Below are 14,658 nucleotides of genomic sequence, written 5' to 3'. Positions count from 1 at the left end.
GAAGAAATGCAGCCTAGCTCAAATAACTCACCTTGTTTAAGTACGGTCAGTGCTCACCTGAGGAGCATGCATGAGGTTCATCTCGAGCAAGCGAGTCTGCAGCGGCCCCTCTGAAGGTCTGTTGTTCTTCAGCGCATCCAGGAGGAAGGAAGTGCATTGCTGGATCAGGTTGTACTCCATGAAGACGTCCACGATCTAAAGAGATAAGACAAAGAGATCAGACTGAAGGTGAAAACAATGGATATTATATATAATTATAATCCTATACTTTACAGTTATGACCGTGTGAAGAATGCTTATAAAAACCTCTCGAGAATAAATAAATAGCTACTGGCTTACTTCCCCCTCATTCAAAACAATCCTCGTCTATGGCTCTTCAGTACTGCTCTGACTGCAATAAAAATCTGGCAATCCTTGTCAGATCTTGTTTTGGCACATGGAAAAAGTACAGCTTTTTAAATAGACAGTTGTTTAAAAATATGACCAAATTGTGTTGGTTAAGCATCTGAAAGCTGTTTGCAAACTTCTCTTGTATATTTTTATTCATTCTAAATACAGCCTATCCTTTGACCTTAGTCACAGGGGGACGAGAGGCAATCCCGGCATGTATTGTGCCTGTTATACATATTTGTGCTCTTCTTTGGACAAATGAAAAGATTACTAACAAGATAATTTGGTCCAGTGAAATTATCCATGAGAACACACTAAATCCACTAAATCGTGCCCTAGAGGAGAGGAACAGAACTAGGATGTGTGGCAGAACATTTCCCATAACAGGCTAATCAATCTGGTATACGGGCTAATGTCCATGAATTGATCAGTACTCGAACGGCTTCCCAGCATTGTATTAGAGGGCAGCTGCCTTCAAATGAAAAGATCATGAATAAGGCTTCCCGTGACACAATAGCAAAGTGCTAGGAACTGGACTCGCATTTCACAATTAAAAATTTAAGGCTATTACACAGGGCAAAATGGTTTTCCAGTTTTGATTTAAAGATACCTGCAGTTTTACCTTACCAGCATACTGTTCATACAAAATTCATATTTGAGCAAAAATCACATTCCGAGGGGGTACAAAGTAACCCGCTAACCTGGGTAATGTCAGCCAACGGCTCTTCATCCTGCACTAGCATCTGAGCAAACTGCAAGCCTTGTTCTGGGTTGATCCGCATCACATTCCTCAGCAGAAAGATCCAGTCAGGAGTGTAGCCCACCTACAAAAAAGAAAAGAAAAAAACAACAATCAGCTCTCGTACTGCGTTTAGGATACTGTCAAGATATCAGAAGTCTTTCTCATGATACAAAATTTGAAAAAGAATTCTACAATAGAGAGACCAATTATCTCTGTGAGGAATTAAGCACACAAACATACCTTCTTGGCGTAAAGGACAATCTTGGGGAACTGACCAGTCTCTGCAAAACACTGGATGACCTTGTTGGGGACATTGGCCCTCAGGTAGACACTGAGCGCCAAGGTGGGATCCACCGCCTTCACCAGGTCACCCAGCTCCTCAGAGCATTCCAACTGTAACACAGAGAAAGACAATCCGTGCTGTGTGCAATTCTAAGTGAAAACATTTTAGACACACAATGCTTTCACAAAGCAGGGGAAGTGACTGACGACGAATAAGAAATACGCAATGAAATGTATTTAATTCGGAACATGAATGGTAGCTGCAAGTAAAACAAAAAGGATCAAAACACTGCATTCCAAATATTATTAATACATGATAAGTCGTGTCTGGGGCTCTTTTCATTGCTGACAATGCTTGGAACCACCCAAGTGTAGCGCTTGTAGGGGAAACCTCAAATACACCAACAGATGATGTCAAGATTCCAAATAACAAAGGCTATGTAAGCAAACAGGCAGCTCAGGAAGGACCTCTTCCTGTGACTGGGTCTGAGATCTTGAATACCTTGTCCTCCTTGAGCCACTTCTCCAAAAGCTGTTTGCGGCCCTGCTGGAGGACAGGCCTACATAACTCCAGGGATTCAAACTTGTTCAGCTGGCCCTGGTCCAACAGGATGCCGAAATACTGCAGCAAGGGGGAGGTCTGGCCAGGCTGAGTCGGAACGGTCTGGAAACGGCGGATGGTTTCTGGGGTTCGCAAGATACCCTGAGAACCAAACAGTCAGCAGAGGGGCAAACATCTTAGCGTTTGAGACAAAGGGAAACAAATGTAAGCAGAACAATATACCGTAATGTCCGGACGATAAGCCGCCACTTTTTTCACGCAAACAACGCTGCGGCTAATATATGGACTTTTGGGGGGGGAGCTAACGAGCTTCACGCCGCTAAAACATTTATCCTCGAGAAATTCTGAATCCGTTCAACTCCGACACCGAAGAAGATGACTTTGACGGTTTTAGTCCCGAGATAGCAATCGTCTAGCCGGTGCAGCTTATATTGAGGTGCGCTCAATAGTTCGGAAATTACGGTAATAGTCCTTTTGTCTCAAACAGTGCGCTGCAAGTATTTGCTTAAATATGCCTCTTTGGCTTTGACTATCTTGCCACAGTTGGGCAAAATATGCTAATAGTGATTGCAGCAGCAATCAGGGTGCTTGATAAGGGGGCATTCTCAAAAGGTCAAAAAATAACTATTCACCTCTTACTTTGGAAAATATATCTTCTGATCTATCTTTGTTCCATAATTCTTAGTTATGCACAGTGGGAAGTGTAAAAAGATTACGGAGTTTATTTACATCATGATATAGTTATCTTCAGTTAATTGATACCGGAACTCAGTTTAGTAAACATCTCACAGGAAATAATCATCGACGATAACACTGACTTTTGAAGGGCTGACTTAAAGGTCAGCGTCAACATTAACAATGTCTTCATCCATAATTCATCCAGCTGACGAGCAAGACTTATTTCTCATATTTCACTCGTCAGGGCTGATGTCATCTGTGGAAATCCACCAAAAGTATAATTTCTCGAGCTGGCTCATTTAGTAAAGCCATGCAGGATATCAATAACCGATTACTAGTGTAATAGAACTGCATATAAGCCTCCTGGTCAACCCAATTAGGACTACATGAAGTCAATCTTGAGGTGTGATTGAATAAAAGCTACTAATGACATTACAATGCATTGCATTGCCTCCACTGTTTGTTTTGCAATAAACTGGGCTGTGCCTCAAAAATCTCAACCTTTAAATGGGGTTACTTTCTGCTCAGAGCTGATTTTTAATCAGTAATTAAATTGTTTCAGAATTTGGGTTGTGTAGTAACAAGGGTCAGAACTGTGAAAACACACACAAGCTCCAAAAAAACAACTTATGTGACACGGCCTTTTTGTAACCCCATTTAAATACTTGTCACATTGAGCAGTAATTGAATGGCTAGTTGTTGGGAAAAGCAAATTATGCATGCAGAGTTACAGGGTTTAAATGAACTTATTTCCTCAATTGCAAGTTTTCAGGAGCAATACCGAGCTTGGGAAAAGGATGTTTGTGTCTGTCTCAATTCTCAAGTCATCGGTGTAATATCTACGCTGACAGGATTAATACCTTTGGTGCATTGGCTGCCACCTTGGCAGCCTCAGAGTAGTTGCCGGCTGCAAACAGGTTGTTAAACTTGCGTGCAAAGAGCTCCTCAGCACCAGCAAGGTTGTTGCGGACAGCCAAGCGGAGAGCCAGATCCGGATTTTGCAGCACATTAGTGATGTAGGGGATGATGTTCTCTTCTTCCACGCAGACTGACAGCACCTGAGTGGGATTCATACCGCACAGTTAGTGCCAGAAGGTTGTGCCAAAATCTAGCTGTAACATTATCCTACAATGGATGAAGTATGTGAGAAGTAAGGAGCTACTCACTTTACTTTAAATGTTCCGGCCAAAATTATTACACACACACACACACACGTACATGCACACATACGCCTTGTGAAATCAAAAGAAATAAATAGCCTTCTTGGACCTAAACAACATCAAATAAAATTGCTTGCATCTGGATAGTGCTGAATAAACTGATTTTTAATCATTTCAGACCGCACAAACAAATCTGTATTGACTTGCTGTTCTAGAAATTAGTCGACAGCAAGCTCATCTGACTCTTATAGCGGGTGATGCCATTAACCCCTTTAAAAACTGTCTCGCCTTGAGTTGTGGATACTGAATGCAAATGTATTCTGAGTGGGTCAGTGTAACGCATGGCTTTTGTTGGTGTTCTGGCAACTGAACAAAAAAGAAGAGTAAGTTGAATGAAAGAGGGGCATGAAGGAAGGAGGGGGAGGGCGAAGGAGAAAGACTGTCTGTGTTGGCCCTCTACAAACATGCTCGTGGGTCAGAGCCAAGGGTTTTAACATGGTTGAGTAGAGATCATTCTGACACCGAGGGTCCTTTACTATCATGTGGATGAACTAGACAATGCAAAAGCCGGTCACTCCTCGGAGATGCGGTTTTCTAATAAGTAGTTTCCGTTGCAGACCTTAAAAGTACCGACACTGGTACTCACTGGTGCCCTGACCACTGCTAGTGTTTATCATCATACAAAAAAGAATGTTTTTTTATATTGACACAGCAGCAAAGACAGTAATGCAAAGACAATCTATTCATTTTAGTGTGTGTGTGTGTGTGTGTGTGTGTGTCCCGCCTCCAAAACCTGCAATGTTGGTAGTCAGATATTTGAGGTCTGCTTTTTAGAAACTTTCTAGTTTTAAGCTTCCATGTTACAAAACAGCAATAAAATAAAAATCTAATTTTACTTGAAAGAGTGTTGTAATGATATTATCAACCACATTCACTGAAATCCTGGCTTGTCGTTTAGCAAGAGGCTGTATCAAGTTAGTCGAATCTCTTGGTCTCTATAGAATTACAGAATATCTATTACAGGATAAGACATTCAAAGTGTCAGGGATCTTGGGGTTTTCTAACATAATTTACATACTTGCATATCAAATGCCATGAAAACATTGCTGAATACAAATGAGTGAGCAAGATAAGCAAATGCATTCTTGGACTGACATTTACTTCCTTAAAAGTATTTTTTTAAAAACCTGACTGACAAAAAACTGGCAGCGAGACATTGCCCTTTTAAAAGACCATTTAAAAAAAAAAATCCAATGTAATGTACTCTCTTCTGCTGAAAATATAAAATGCCATGTATGTGCACACAAAAAGAATGCAGTACATTAGATGACAAGCCGCAATATCAAGTGCTACGCTGGCCAGAGCAAAGACTGAAAGGTACAACTACAGGTCAGACATCAGAGGCCTTTGCCTTGCAAATGATGTGGAGGATAAACTGTTGGATGTGATTGGATGAGAGGACTTGCTTTCACTAAGAGGATTGAAGGCGCCAGGTTGCACCTCCCTCTTTAAATCATGTGCCGATGGGTGGGAGATCCCTTTTTTTCTCTCCTGACTCTGTTGCTTGCACTCATTTATGTCAGTGGTCTAGTTATGGCAATTCTGCAACACAGCTGTCACTGTAATATCCAAATGAATGGAGAAGAGAAGTCCCAAAAAAGAAGGGATTAAGAGTTTCAAAACAAGTGTCAAAGGAAGAACCCTGGAGGGATGATAGTAGATACCAGAGCCCAAGTTGAAAACATAATTCAAACTGTGTTTAACACATACTATTCTGTTTGCAAGAAGTAAAATAGTGTTCTGTTACCCTCTATAATTTGTAATTGAAATGTCAGCCTCACTCCTATACATCTTAAAAGTTTTTCACTAATTCTTGACTGCAATCAGGTATTGCTATATAGGATAAAGCAAAAAGTATACTATATTTGATTGCATTATACATCGCAGAGAAATTGCATTATTCCCTGCATTACTTGTCGGGTTCAAAGAAAAGACGTTCCAATATTATCCCCAAATCAGTCAATTTCAAATCACCTCATTTGTTTCACTAATGATCTCATCAATAACATCACTTGGTTTCCAATAATGTAAGCTTAAATTTCCCATGTCTGTATAACTTCCTATTAGGTTAACAACCTCAACAACTAGAGGCACACAGGCCAAGATAGGGTCCCATAATCTCTTATATCACCTCTGCTGTGTGCATGTTTGTGTGTTCAGACACAGCCAGACACACACCGACTTTAGTCATTGCCACAGATCAGTTTTCCTCCCACCCTTTAATTATTCATGTGTTGTGTGGCCTGGCTGGAAGATTATTCATCAGCTGGTTGGATCCAGTTCTCCTCTCTGGTTCAGTTTTACAAAAGCAGTAAGACACAACCATCTCCGCACTGACTGTGAAACGCTACACCTTGGATTATTTATAATGCCTCCTGAACAAGACTAAGCTTGAGTGATGACGAAAAACCAACCAAGTTAATGCTGTAATGGGTCTCGACAGAATACGATTTATGTTGGTTGTGTCACATTATATTCATTGACTTGTTTTGTATTTGCATGTCACATGTTTGCTGATGACCTAAGGACAAGGAATTAGCTCTGTAAATGCAGCCACAAAAAGTAATGAGGAATATGTCTCAAAGATAACTGAAAATCAAGGATTGTTCAGGCTTCGCGGCTTACCTGTCCCTTCCTGTTGACCCCGATGATGCCTGAGGTGGCCTCATGTGGAGCAGTGACAAAGATAGTCTCTCCACTGATACGGTTCATGTAGATGCAGGTGCCTGTCTCCAAGTCATAGAGGTGAATGTAGCCATATTTGGTGATCAGGAAAACCACATCCTGCTTGGAGCTTATCTGTGAGAAAAAAAAAAAAATCACATCAGGAAACGACGTGACGAAAAAAGTTTACATGTAAATATCTGAGAAGACGGCATAAATTATCTTGGAACTCATGGTGTCCTTGAAGCAAAAGGTCAAATTTAAATTCTGTTCATTGCAGTGCAGATGTGTCATTTTGTTCCTAGGATTCGCATGGCTAATACTGCCATATGAACTGCATGTTGCTGGTTGTAAAGTTCTTCTATGGCAATCTATAAGCCGAGTGATTTCACAGTTTTACTCAGGTAGTAAGCTTTAAGTAATGCGCACCTGCATGGCAACAGGGAAGTCATTCTGGGCTTCTGGAGGGAAGAAAACATCCACAGCTTTCTTTGGAAAAGGCTGATTGCCAGTTGGAGGGGTCCCCACTTCAATGATGTGCAACTGCATTGAATATAAATCAAAAAACCGTGACAAAATAATACAGAGAGGTTTTTCCCGGACAATGTCTCCATCATTCCATCAGTTCCATTCACCTTTCCTCCAGCCTGTCCTCTGACAGCGAAGCAGAAAAGAGTTGACTCCTCTGCATTTCCCTCCATCTTGAACTGAGCAAAGCTGGCGGCGTGACCTTCAATAGGCTGAGACACCTTTCTGTCTACAGAGTACAACTGCATGGCTCCGACCACACGATTTTGCTGTGGAGAACGATGCCATACAAACATATGAGCTGGATCACGCAAATGTAGCAACTCACGACGTCATGCAAAAATCAAGATCAAACCATTGCAGTTTTAGTCGTCCCGTTCCAATCCACTCGAGCCAGCTGAAACGTACCTGGGCGGAAATACCAATGAGAAGGAGCCATTTCTGCTTGGCGTCAGTGCGGTAGTTGATAATCTGGCAGCCCGCCAGGCTGGAGTGGCGGTCAAAGACTTTGACGGGTTGTGAGTCGCCCTCCATGCTCCAGTGGTAGACGGCGTTGTCAGTCACAAGTGCAACTGTGTTGAGAGAGATCCACTTCCAGAAGGTAACGTCGTCCGTCATGGTGTGCGCCTTCATTTTGCTCTTCATCTCAATGTTGAAGATCTGCAGGGTTTTGGCAGCTAAGGGGGGGGGAGGGGAGAGAACACGGCAGGAGGAGGACCCAAAACCTGTTAGCGTCTGAAAAAAGCATGTCGACATCCACGGTCACAGAACACCACATTTAAACAGATGATTAGAGATTCAAATTTGAACTATTTGTAATCATGGCAAATAGATCAGGCAAAAATGCCATGATAGATAGGTAGGGGATGCCGTACATGCTGTAGTCGGAAATGGCATCATATGTGAAGTTGTGTGAGGAGATCGGCAAAAGAGAAACATGGAGCGAATGAATTACGTTTCGGATCATGTCCGGTACTAAATTAGGTTCATGTGCATAAGCGAGTACGTTTTAGGCAAATTACAATTATAATTTAGCAAGCCAATGCAAGGAGGTCACTTTTAAGATTTGCCCAATGCCAGATGTATTTCAGATGGTCCGTAAATGTGTAAATAGAAAGATATACATTTCTGAACAATTCGGTTTGCTGAACTGAGAGACTGCAGGTGCTCAGTGTTTGTCTGCGGGAACGTGAATGACTTAGTTCATGCAGACTGAACCTTTTGATTTGGCACACCAGTTGCAAAATGAGTTGTTTTTAAAAATGTGAGCAACCAAACATAACATTAAACTAATCCAACTAAAACTCTCACGAGATTACTGAGAAGCGTTCTCAGTTGGTGTTTAATGCACTGTTATGTCCGACTACGTGGCCTACCCCATTAAATCAAGAGTCTTAAAAAGGTAATAACAAAGCAGAGAGTGTAGAAGCCAGGGACAAACAACTCACAAAAAAGGCAAACACATCTGCATTGTCAAATATATGACAGTGAAATAGAACAGTCAGACATTGAGGCACAATTTAGTGGAATGGGGAGGGCTAGGCAATCATGGGTTTTTCTTAAGAGTTAGAGGAAACGTTTCCAATGTTTGATTATTTACGACTGCGGTGAATACGCTTTCGCCCATCTGGATGACAGTTCAACGTTAAAAATAGGTTTACTCACCTGCATTGTTGTTTTTTTTTTTTTTTTTTTTTTGGAAAAGTTAATTTAGTGCGCTGAAGCTTTATTAAGAAGCAGTGTGACTTCCTTGTTTGTTCATTATTTATATACTGATTCACAGAATGACAAAAAGCAAAGACCAATGCATTAGTACAACCGACATGTTCATCTTGCCATTTCGAAGCCATGAGATCAGGGTTCAATAAGCAGTGTGGCAAATGGACCACTAATAGCAGCAGCCAAATTACAAAGAGCAAGGAAAGGGCTTTAAAACTAAATCCTGATCAATTGTTCGAGGGGTCTGAATGTCTGTGTGCGTGATTGTGTGCGTGCCTGTTGTATTTGACTTCAAAACATGAAATTTGGCTGAAAACTGTCTCTCCTCAAGGTCGGCTCACAAGCATCATTACAGCAGACTTAGAAATAAAGACAGAGGGGTAGGGGTGGGGTTTTAGTGACGACCCTGAGGTCCTACAACAAGCACAAATGTGGTCCTGAGGCTCCTCAAACACTCATCACTTTTTATTGTCATCGTCGCAAGGACTTCAATAATCTGAGACATCTTAAGTTTGTGGAGGTGAATGAGATATTAGCATTGAAGACATTCAATTCTTCTTGCAATAAAAATGCAGACAAAATGTGAGTTGCAAAAATGGATGCCACCTTTTCTTCCCTGAAGCCTGAATTACTGCGCAACAACCAGACACTGAATACTGAGATCCTCAAATCTGCTTGCATGTCGATGTCAAATGTTTGTCAGGAAGGTTCTGTCATTAATTAATAACTGTATTTCCTAACACTTCGGTGAGGACCAGTTGGTGTTTGATTTCAACAAAAACACTTGGAAGAAAAAGGCACCAGAGGACCATTAACAGGAGGATTAACCCAACAAAAAATATTCTACAATGCGCAATCTCATCTTTCATGTAGTAAGACTACACCAAATCAATGATATTTGAATGAGGGACATCAGTATGTCAATGAAGGACAAGACAGCCTTATACATACATGTCATTGTCATGACCAGGGGAAGGTAATGCGACAAATGTCCACAGGATGAAGTTTTTTTTAGCTAATAACATGTAAAAACTGAGGAGGGACCAAAGCCAGAGAAGGACCCATAAAAATGCAAGATGACTTCACACCTTTACTGGATCAATAACATGTGTAAAGAGGGAAGCCTCGCAAACTCCTGGTGCTACTTCACCCCTTATCTGGGAAACCAAATTATAGATGACCCACCTGACACAATTGTAATCAACTCAATACTGCTATCAGATACCATGAACCCCAAGACCGTGTATTATGTCCATAACCGATGGTGTGAAAAGCGAACAGGCAATTTAATCTTTGGAATTGGGAAACCCAAGTGTCTCAAATGTTGGTGAATGAATTGACGAATATTAAAAACCGTGAAAAAGGGAAACAGGTTTGAGAAATTATAACTCCACACAGATGGTAGATGGCATCAAATAGAAAATTAAGAAGAGATGTGGATTAAATAACAGTATTACCAGATGTACAGCAGGTTCTAAATCATTTATACACATAAAAATGATGGAATGCCAGCAAGCTATAAGGCTGTGAAAGCTAAATCCTGTTTACGAAGATCTGTTTATCTGCTTTGACATGGAAAAAGTTTCCAAAAGTTAAGAATTTCAAGAGATACAAGTTCACTTTTGAAGTGTGCATTTTACCATCTTGAAAACAGGATTTTACTTCCACATTAAAGTAGTTAAATTTCAACTCACCGTCTGCAAACACACAAGAAAGCAGTAAAGAAAAAAAACATAGAAAAGACAAAAACAAAAAACAACAAAAAAGTCAAAGCAATCATGGATGCTGGACAAAAAGAATAAAAATATGCTATTTTGAATAGTTACAGGACAAATGCTTGTAACATAAATGTTGGCCAATAAAAAACATTTTCACAACGGAAAACTAAAATAGCTGGATGTGTATGGACATAAATAAATGAAAGTAATTCAATAACTTAAGTTGAATGTGGCAGACCCCTTATAGGGGATTTTTTATAATAAATGATAGAAGTAAACAATGTATTTTAACGTGTTTAAAAACGTGGGAGAATTGCTAAAATGTCTCAAGGAAATATTGCCTTGATAATGCAAATAAACTGCCTTACCTTTAAGTGCAATAACCTTGCTGGCAGGATTCATGATTGCACTGTCTGCTGAAATAGGCCGGCGTATAGGTGTATTTGGGTCGGCCATGTCGATGATCACCACCTGAGTCTGCTCGCCAACCTTCTCCCGGACACAGATGAATTTATCAGACTCCATGGTGAGGGTGCTGAAGCCTATATTGGCTGGATTGATCCCCAAATTTTGGAGCTGGGAAAGCAAGGAGGACACATTAAGGTGCCTTTGATGGGATAGACAAAAGGTGAATGTTTAAAAAAGCAACTACTGCACAGACATCTTTCACACATATTATACTTTCCTATTTTTTTTTTTTTTTTTAAGTCCAGAGCAATACAATTTGTTATGACTGAGAGAAACCAGGAAAAAACATAATGTAAAACAAATTTCTGTTGACAGGGAGCAGGAAGTTGTACAATTAGTGGTGGGGTCTTTTGAAAGCCCAAATTAGAATCCAAACACTTACACAATTTGTGGTTTCAGACTGATGTCTGCAGCTGACTGAACAATAGTGCTAATGATAATTCTTTGACTAGGGTGAGCCTGCATTGGCCAAACCAAGCCAACAGATGAGGTCAACACTGAGCTCTGAGGCAATATGGAGCTGTGGATTGGTAATAACAGCTAAAAAGCTAGAATGGGTGGAAAACGAATTCTATTCCAAGTGTTCCAAGCCTCAGCCAAAGAGGAAACTTTGCTCCCATACTGCACACACCCACTGCAGTCAAACTTTCAAAAAAAGAAAAAAAATCAACTTTGCAGATTTTCTGTAACTTGTTGTTTACTTGTGCTGTAGTTTGTCAAGTCTACACCTCCACTTGGGATAGGAAAGAGGTGTTGAACCAAAGCACATGAAAGGTAAATCATAATTGTTCAGCTGGAGCAAGTCTGTACTACTTCCAGAAATCTAACCATCGGTCCACAATTTTCTGGTGCTCAAAGCCTTTCAAACAATGTGATTCGGTGCATAAAACCCTTCCTTCGACAAAAAGCCTAAAGCAATGGCTGAATTGCTCACCATTATTAAGTTCTGCTCTGCAGTCCAGCTTAATGCCAAGGCAAGTCCCAGGGCATTTTTCTTGCCTTACACAAACCCTGACACAGCACGAGCTGTCGAGCGCACAGACAACAGATGGCTGTACCAAAACAGATCTGGGCAGGTGTGTTAAGACTTAACTATAGGTACAATCCCATGAATCACAGGGACTATATATATAAATTGCAATACAGATTGAACAAAATGTGTATTGCAACCATTCTACTTTTGATTCACCTAAAAGCAACGGATTTAGGTCATAAGAATTTGTGCAGTTTCCTTTGGTTCTGTACTCTGTCAACGATTTGCATCTTTGTTGAGACCCAATTTCTATTTACCACTGAGCCAAAGCAGTTCTATACAGTATGCATGCAGTATCCCTGCAAGAAATGCATAATATACATGTACACTGTATCGTATGACAGTAAATTCTCTTGAACTTCAAATTAAAGTGAACCGGGCCATCTTAAATCGGGCTTGGGCTCTAATCAGCATAGAGCGCAATTCTAGGAAACAAGGAAAACTTATCACTGAGAGGACACACCCTTACCAAAGATCTGCCCCACCCACATTCTCCCACAAGTGTGTAACCTACTTCCCTCTCAATGACATTGAGATAAAACCATGGGGGAAACGTTTTGCAACTGTTACTACAAGCGAAGAGGAAATAAGAATAAGGGAGTTTGACATGGCTTTGCTAGCCTACTATTTTTTGATGCTGTGGGAACAGAGTCTTTCAGCAACATCACTGCACCACTCAGGCCATCTATCACAGCTATTGTACAGTATGGAAACCTTTTTCCACCAAGGCAACATTTATTTAAAAGCCAAACAAAAGGGAAATCACCCGGACTTTAGACCCTGAATCAATCTGCTCTGGACAATAACTAACAGCCACCTTATCAAAACACTTCCAGTGCAGCCCTCTACTTGAATTTGATTTCCAGAATATAGGTTCAAGTCGAGAGCGCTCTGTCAGTTAAAAAAAAAAAAAAAAAGTGAAAAGAAAGTGAATCAACACTAAATTACATTTAATGATATTTCTGATATGTATAAACCAGGTTTAATCAGTGTGAGGCATAAGAGGGGTTAATGCTCTTTTATTACACAACACTTTTCTACACAGATTTAATAATGTTTCACTTTCTGTTTCTCTCCCATCTGTCAGCTATTCTGGGGACAGCAGGAAACCCTTACATTCACAATGAAATACATCTGTAAAACAGGGAAACACAGCACATCCAAATAACACTGAATAGGTTACCTCTGTCCCTTGGAATAAAGAAAAACAAACACAGCCAACAGCTGCACATATGGAGATTGGCTGATCAGGCAACTTTGCCATCGAGACGAGCTCAAAAACGCTGCTGCAGGTCAGAGATGTGTAACAACAATGAGAATGAATTTGTGTAAAAGCAGGTAAAACAAATCAGTGCAACCAACATTTACAGTGAAACCAGGGTTGGTGCAGCTGTTTTAACTTAGCTGGTAGCAAAATAATGGGTAGATGCGAGCTCAACATCAAATGAATGTTCCTAATAAATTATGAACAAAAAAAAAAGAATGTCACAAATATTCTGCACAAGTGCAGCAAAAAAACTGATTGTGCAGTCAAAGATTGTTTTGACTGCACTCTAAACACAACAGCATATTTTCCAAGAGCTGAAACAATTGTTTTTTCCTTAAAGTGTAATGACATCCGTTTACCTTCACAAGAGCCACAATACTAATTTAATTTCCTGAGAAATTAAAAAATTAATATAAAAAGAGAGGAAGATATAAGTCAGAGAAAATGACTGACACAGGCCAAAGGTTAAATAATACCCAAAACACACAGTAGAGCGTGGTTCTTGACAAACAAAACTTGTACGAGTCTGAAAACAGGCACCCTATACATCCAACGGGTTAAATGGACAAAAGCTAATATGAGTGTAAGCAATTAACCTAAATAGGTTACTAGTTTAAAGAATCTGCTTCACTGGTTAAGAAACTATGACGACCAACTTGTCTGACACTCAGAAGAATGGCAAATCTAGCAATCATTTATATACATATGATTTCCATACCATGCTGAATGCTGATAACTCATTGCACTCAATCTAAACTAAATATACTGACTGGACTGATGAATACATAATAAGCTTGAATGGATACATACATTGCCTGAATTTTGCTTTCCTCAGAGTGTGTATGTGTGTTTACTTAGTTCATAAGAGACATTTCTAATTCCTACAAGAAAAAAAAAAAAAAAAAGGCTGACTTTACCGCTAAATATGGCTACCTTGATTTTTAATCTCTATTTTAAATGTCGACACAAATATGCTTATCGTCTTTGTTTTGCATGGTGATCGTGGCAAAGCAAACACACTTAGTTGACATATACATAAGGTAGGGAGTATAGGTAATGGAAAGTAGAAGTTACGAGGAAACATGGGGGAACAAAAAAATCCAGCCTCATCAGTTATGACTGGAAAAATTAATCGTGACTAAAGAAACAGAATGAACTAGATTTATATAAAAAGGCCCTGCTATTTTCAGCTTCATTCATTATGAGTAACAGCACGGAGGAAGAGCTCCAATAGACCTTGACTAATTTAGAAAGTGTGCCCGTAGTTTGTCCAGAATAATGCAGTCTGGCCTGATTGTTTTACGTGCTCAGATTGACCTGCCGTATATGAAGTAATGATGAAGAACACATCTGCATTATAGTCGACTGGTTAACTGCCATATGGACT

At 40.1% G+C, this 14,658-nt stretch overlaps 1 protein-coding gene across 2 annotated transcripts in view; it reads right to left on the bottom strand.

Annotated features, from left to right (window-relative positions):
* Nucleotides 1–14,658, bottom strand: part of cltca (clathrin, heavy chain a (Hc)) — a 32,033-nt gene that overhangs the window by 11,323 nt on the left and 6,052 nt on the right. For both annotated transcript variants that reach the window (XM_086160571.1, XM_086160572.1), the window contains exons 3-12: nucleotides 10,872–11,079; nucleotides 7,475–7,743; nucleotides 7,174–7,335; nucleotides 6,968–7,081; nucleotides 6,500–6,673; nucleotides 3,515–3,712; nucleotides 1,917–2,117; nucleotides 1,373–1,525; nucleotides 1,092–1,214; nucleotides 58–195 (exon numbers count right to left, since the gene is read on the bottom strand). In XM_086160571.1, the coding sequence (XP_086016697.1) occupies nucleotides 58–195; nucleotides 1,092–1,214; nucleotides 1,373–1,525; nucleotides 1,917–2,117; nucleotides 3,515–3,712; nucleotides 6,500–6,673; nucleotides 6,968–7,081; nucleotides 7,174–7,335; nucleotides 7,475–7,743; nucleotides 10,872–11,079 (1,740 nt within the window). The remainder of the gene's footprint in view (nucleotides 1–57; nucleotides 196–1,091; nucleotides 1,215–1,372; nucleotides 1,526–1,916; nucleotides 2,118–3,514; nucleotides 3,713–6,499; nucleotides 6,674–6,967; nucleotides 7,082–7,173; nucleotides 7,336–7,474; nucleotides 7,744–10,871; nucleotides 11,080–14,658) is intronic.

Source organism: Fistularia commersonii, chromosome 15, assembly GCF_037954325.1.
Source record: "Fistularia commersonii isolate RoL2024-O1a breed Wild chromosome 15, RoL_Fcom_v1.0, whole genome shotgun sequence".
In the NCBI taxonomy this organism is placed as follows: Eukaryota; Metazoa; Chordata; class Actinopteri; order Syngnathiformes; family Fistulariidae; genus Fistularia; species Fistularia commersonii.
The sequence above is the reverse complement of the archived record's forward strand: the minus strand, read 5'-3'. Positions and strand labels throughout refer to the sequence as shown.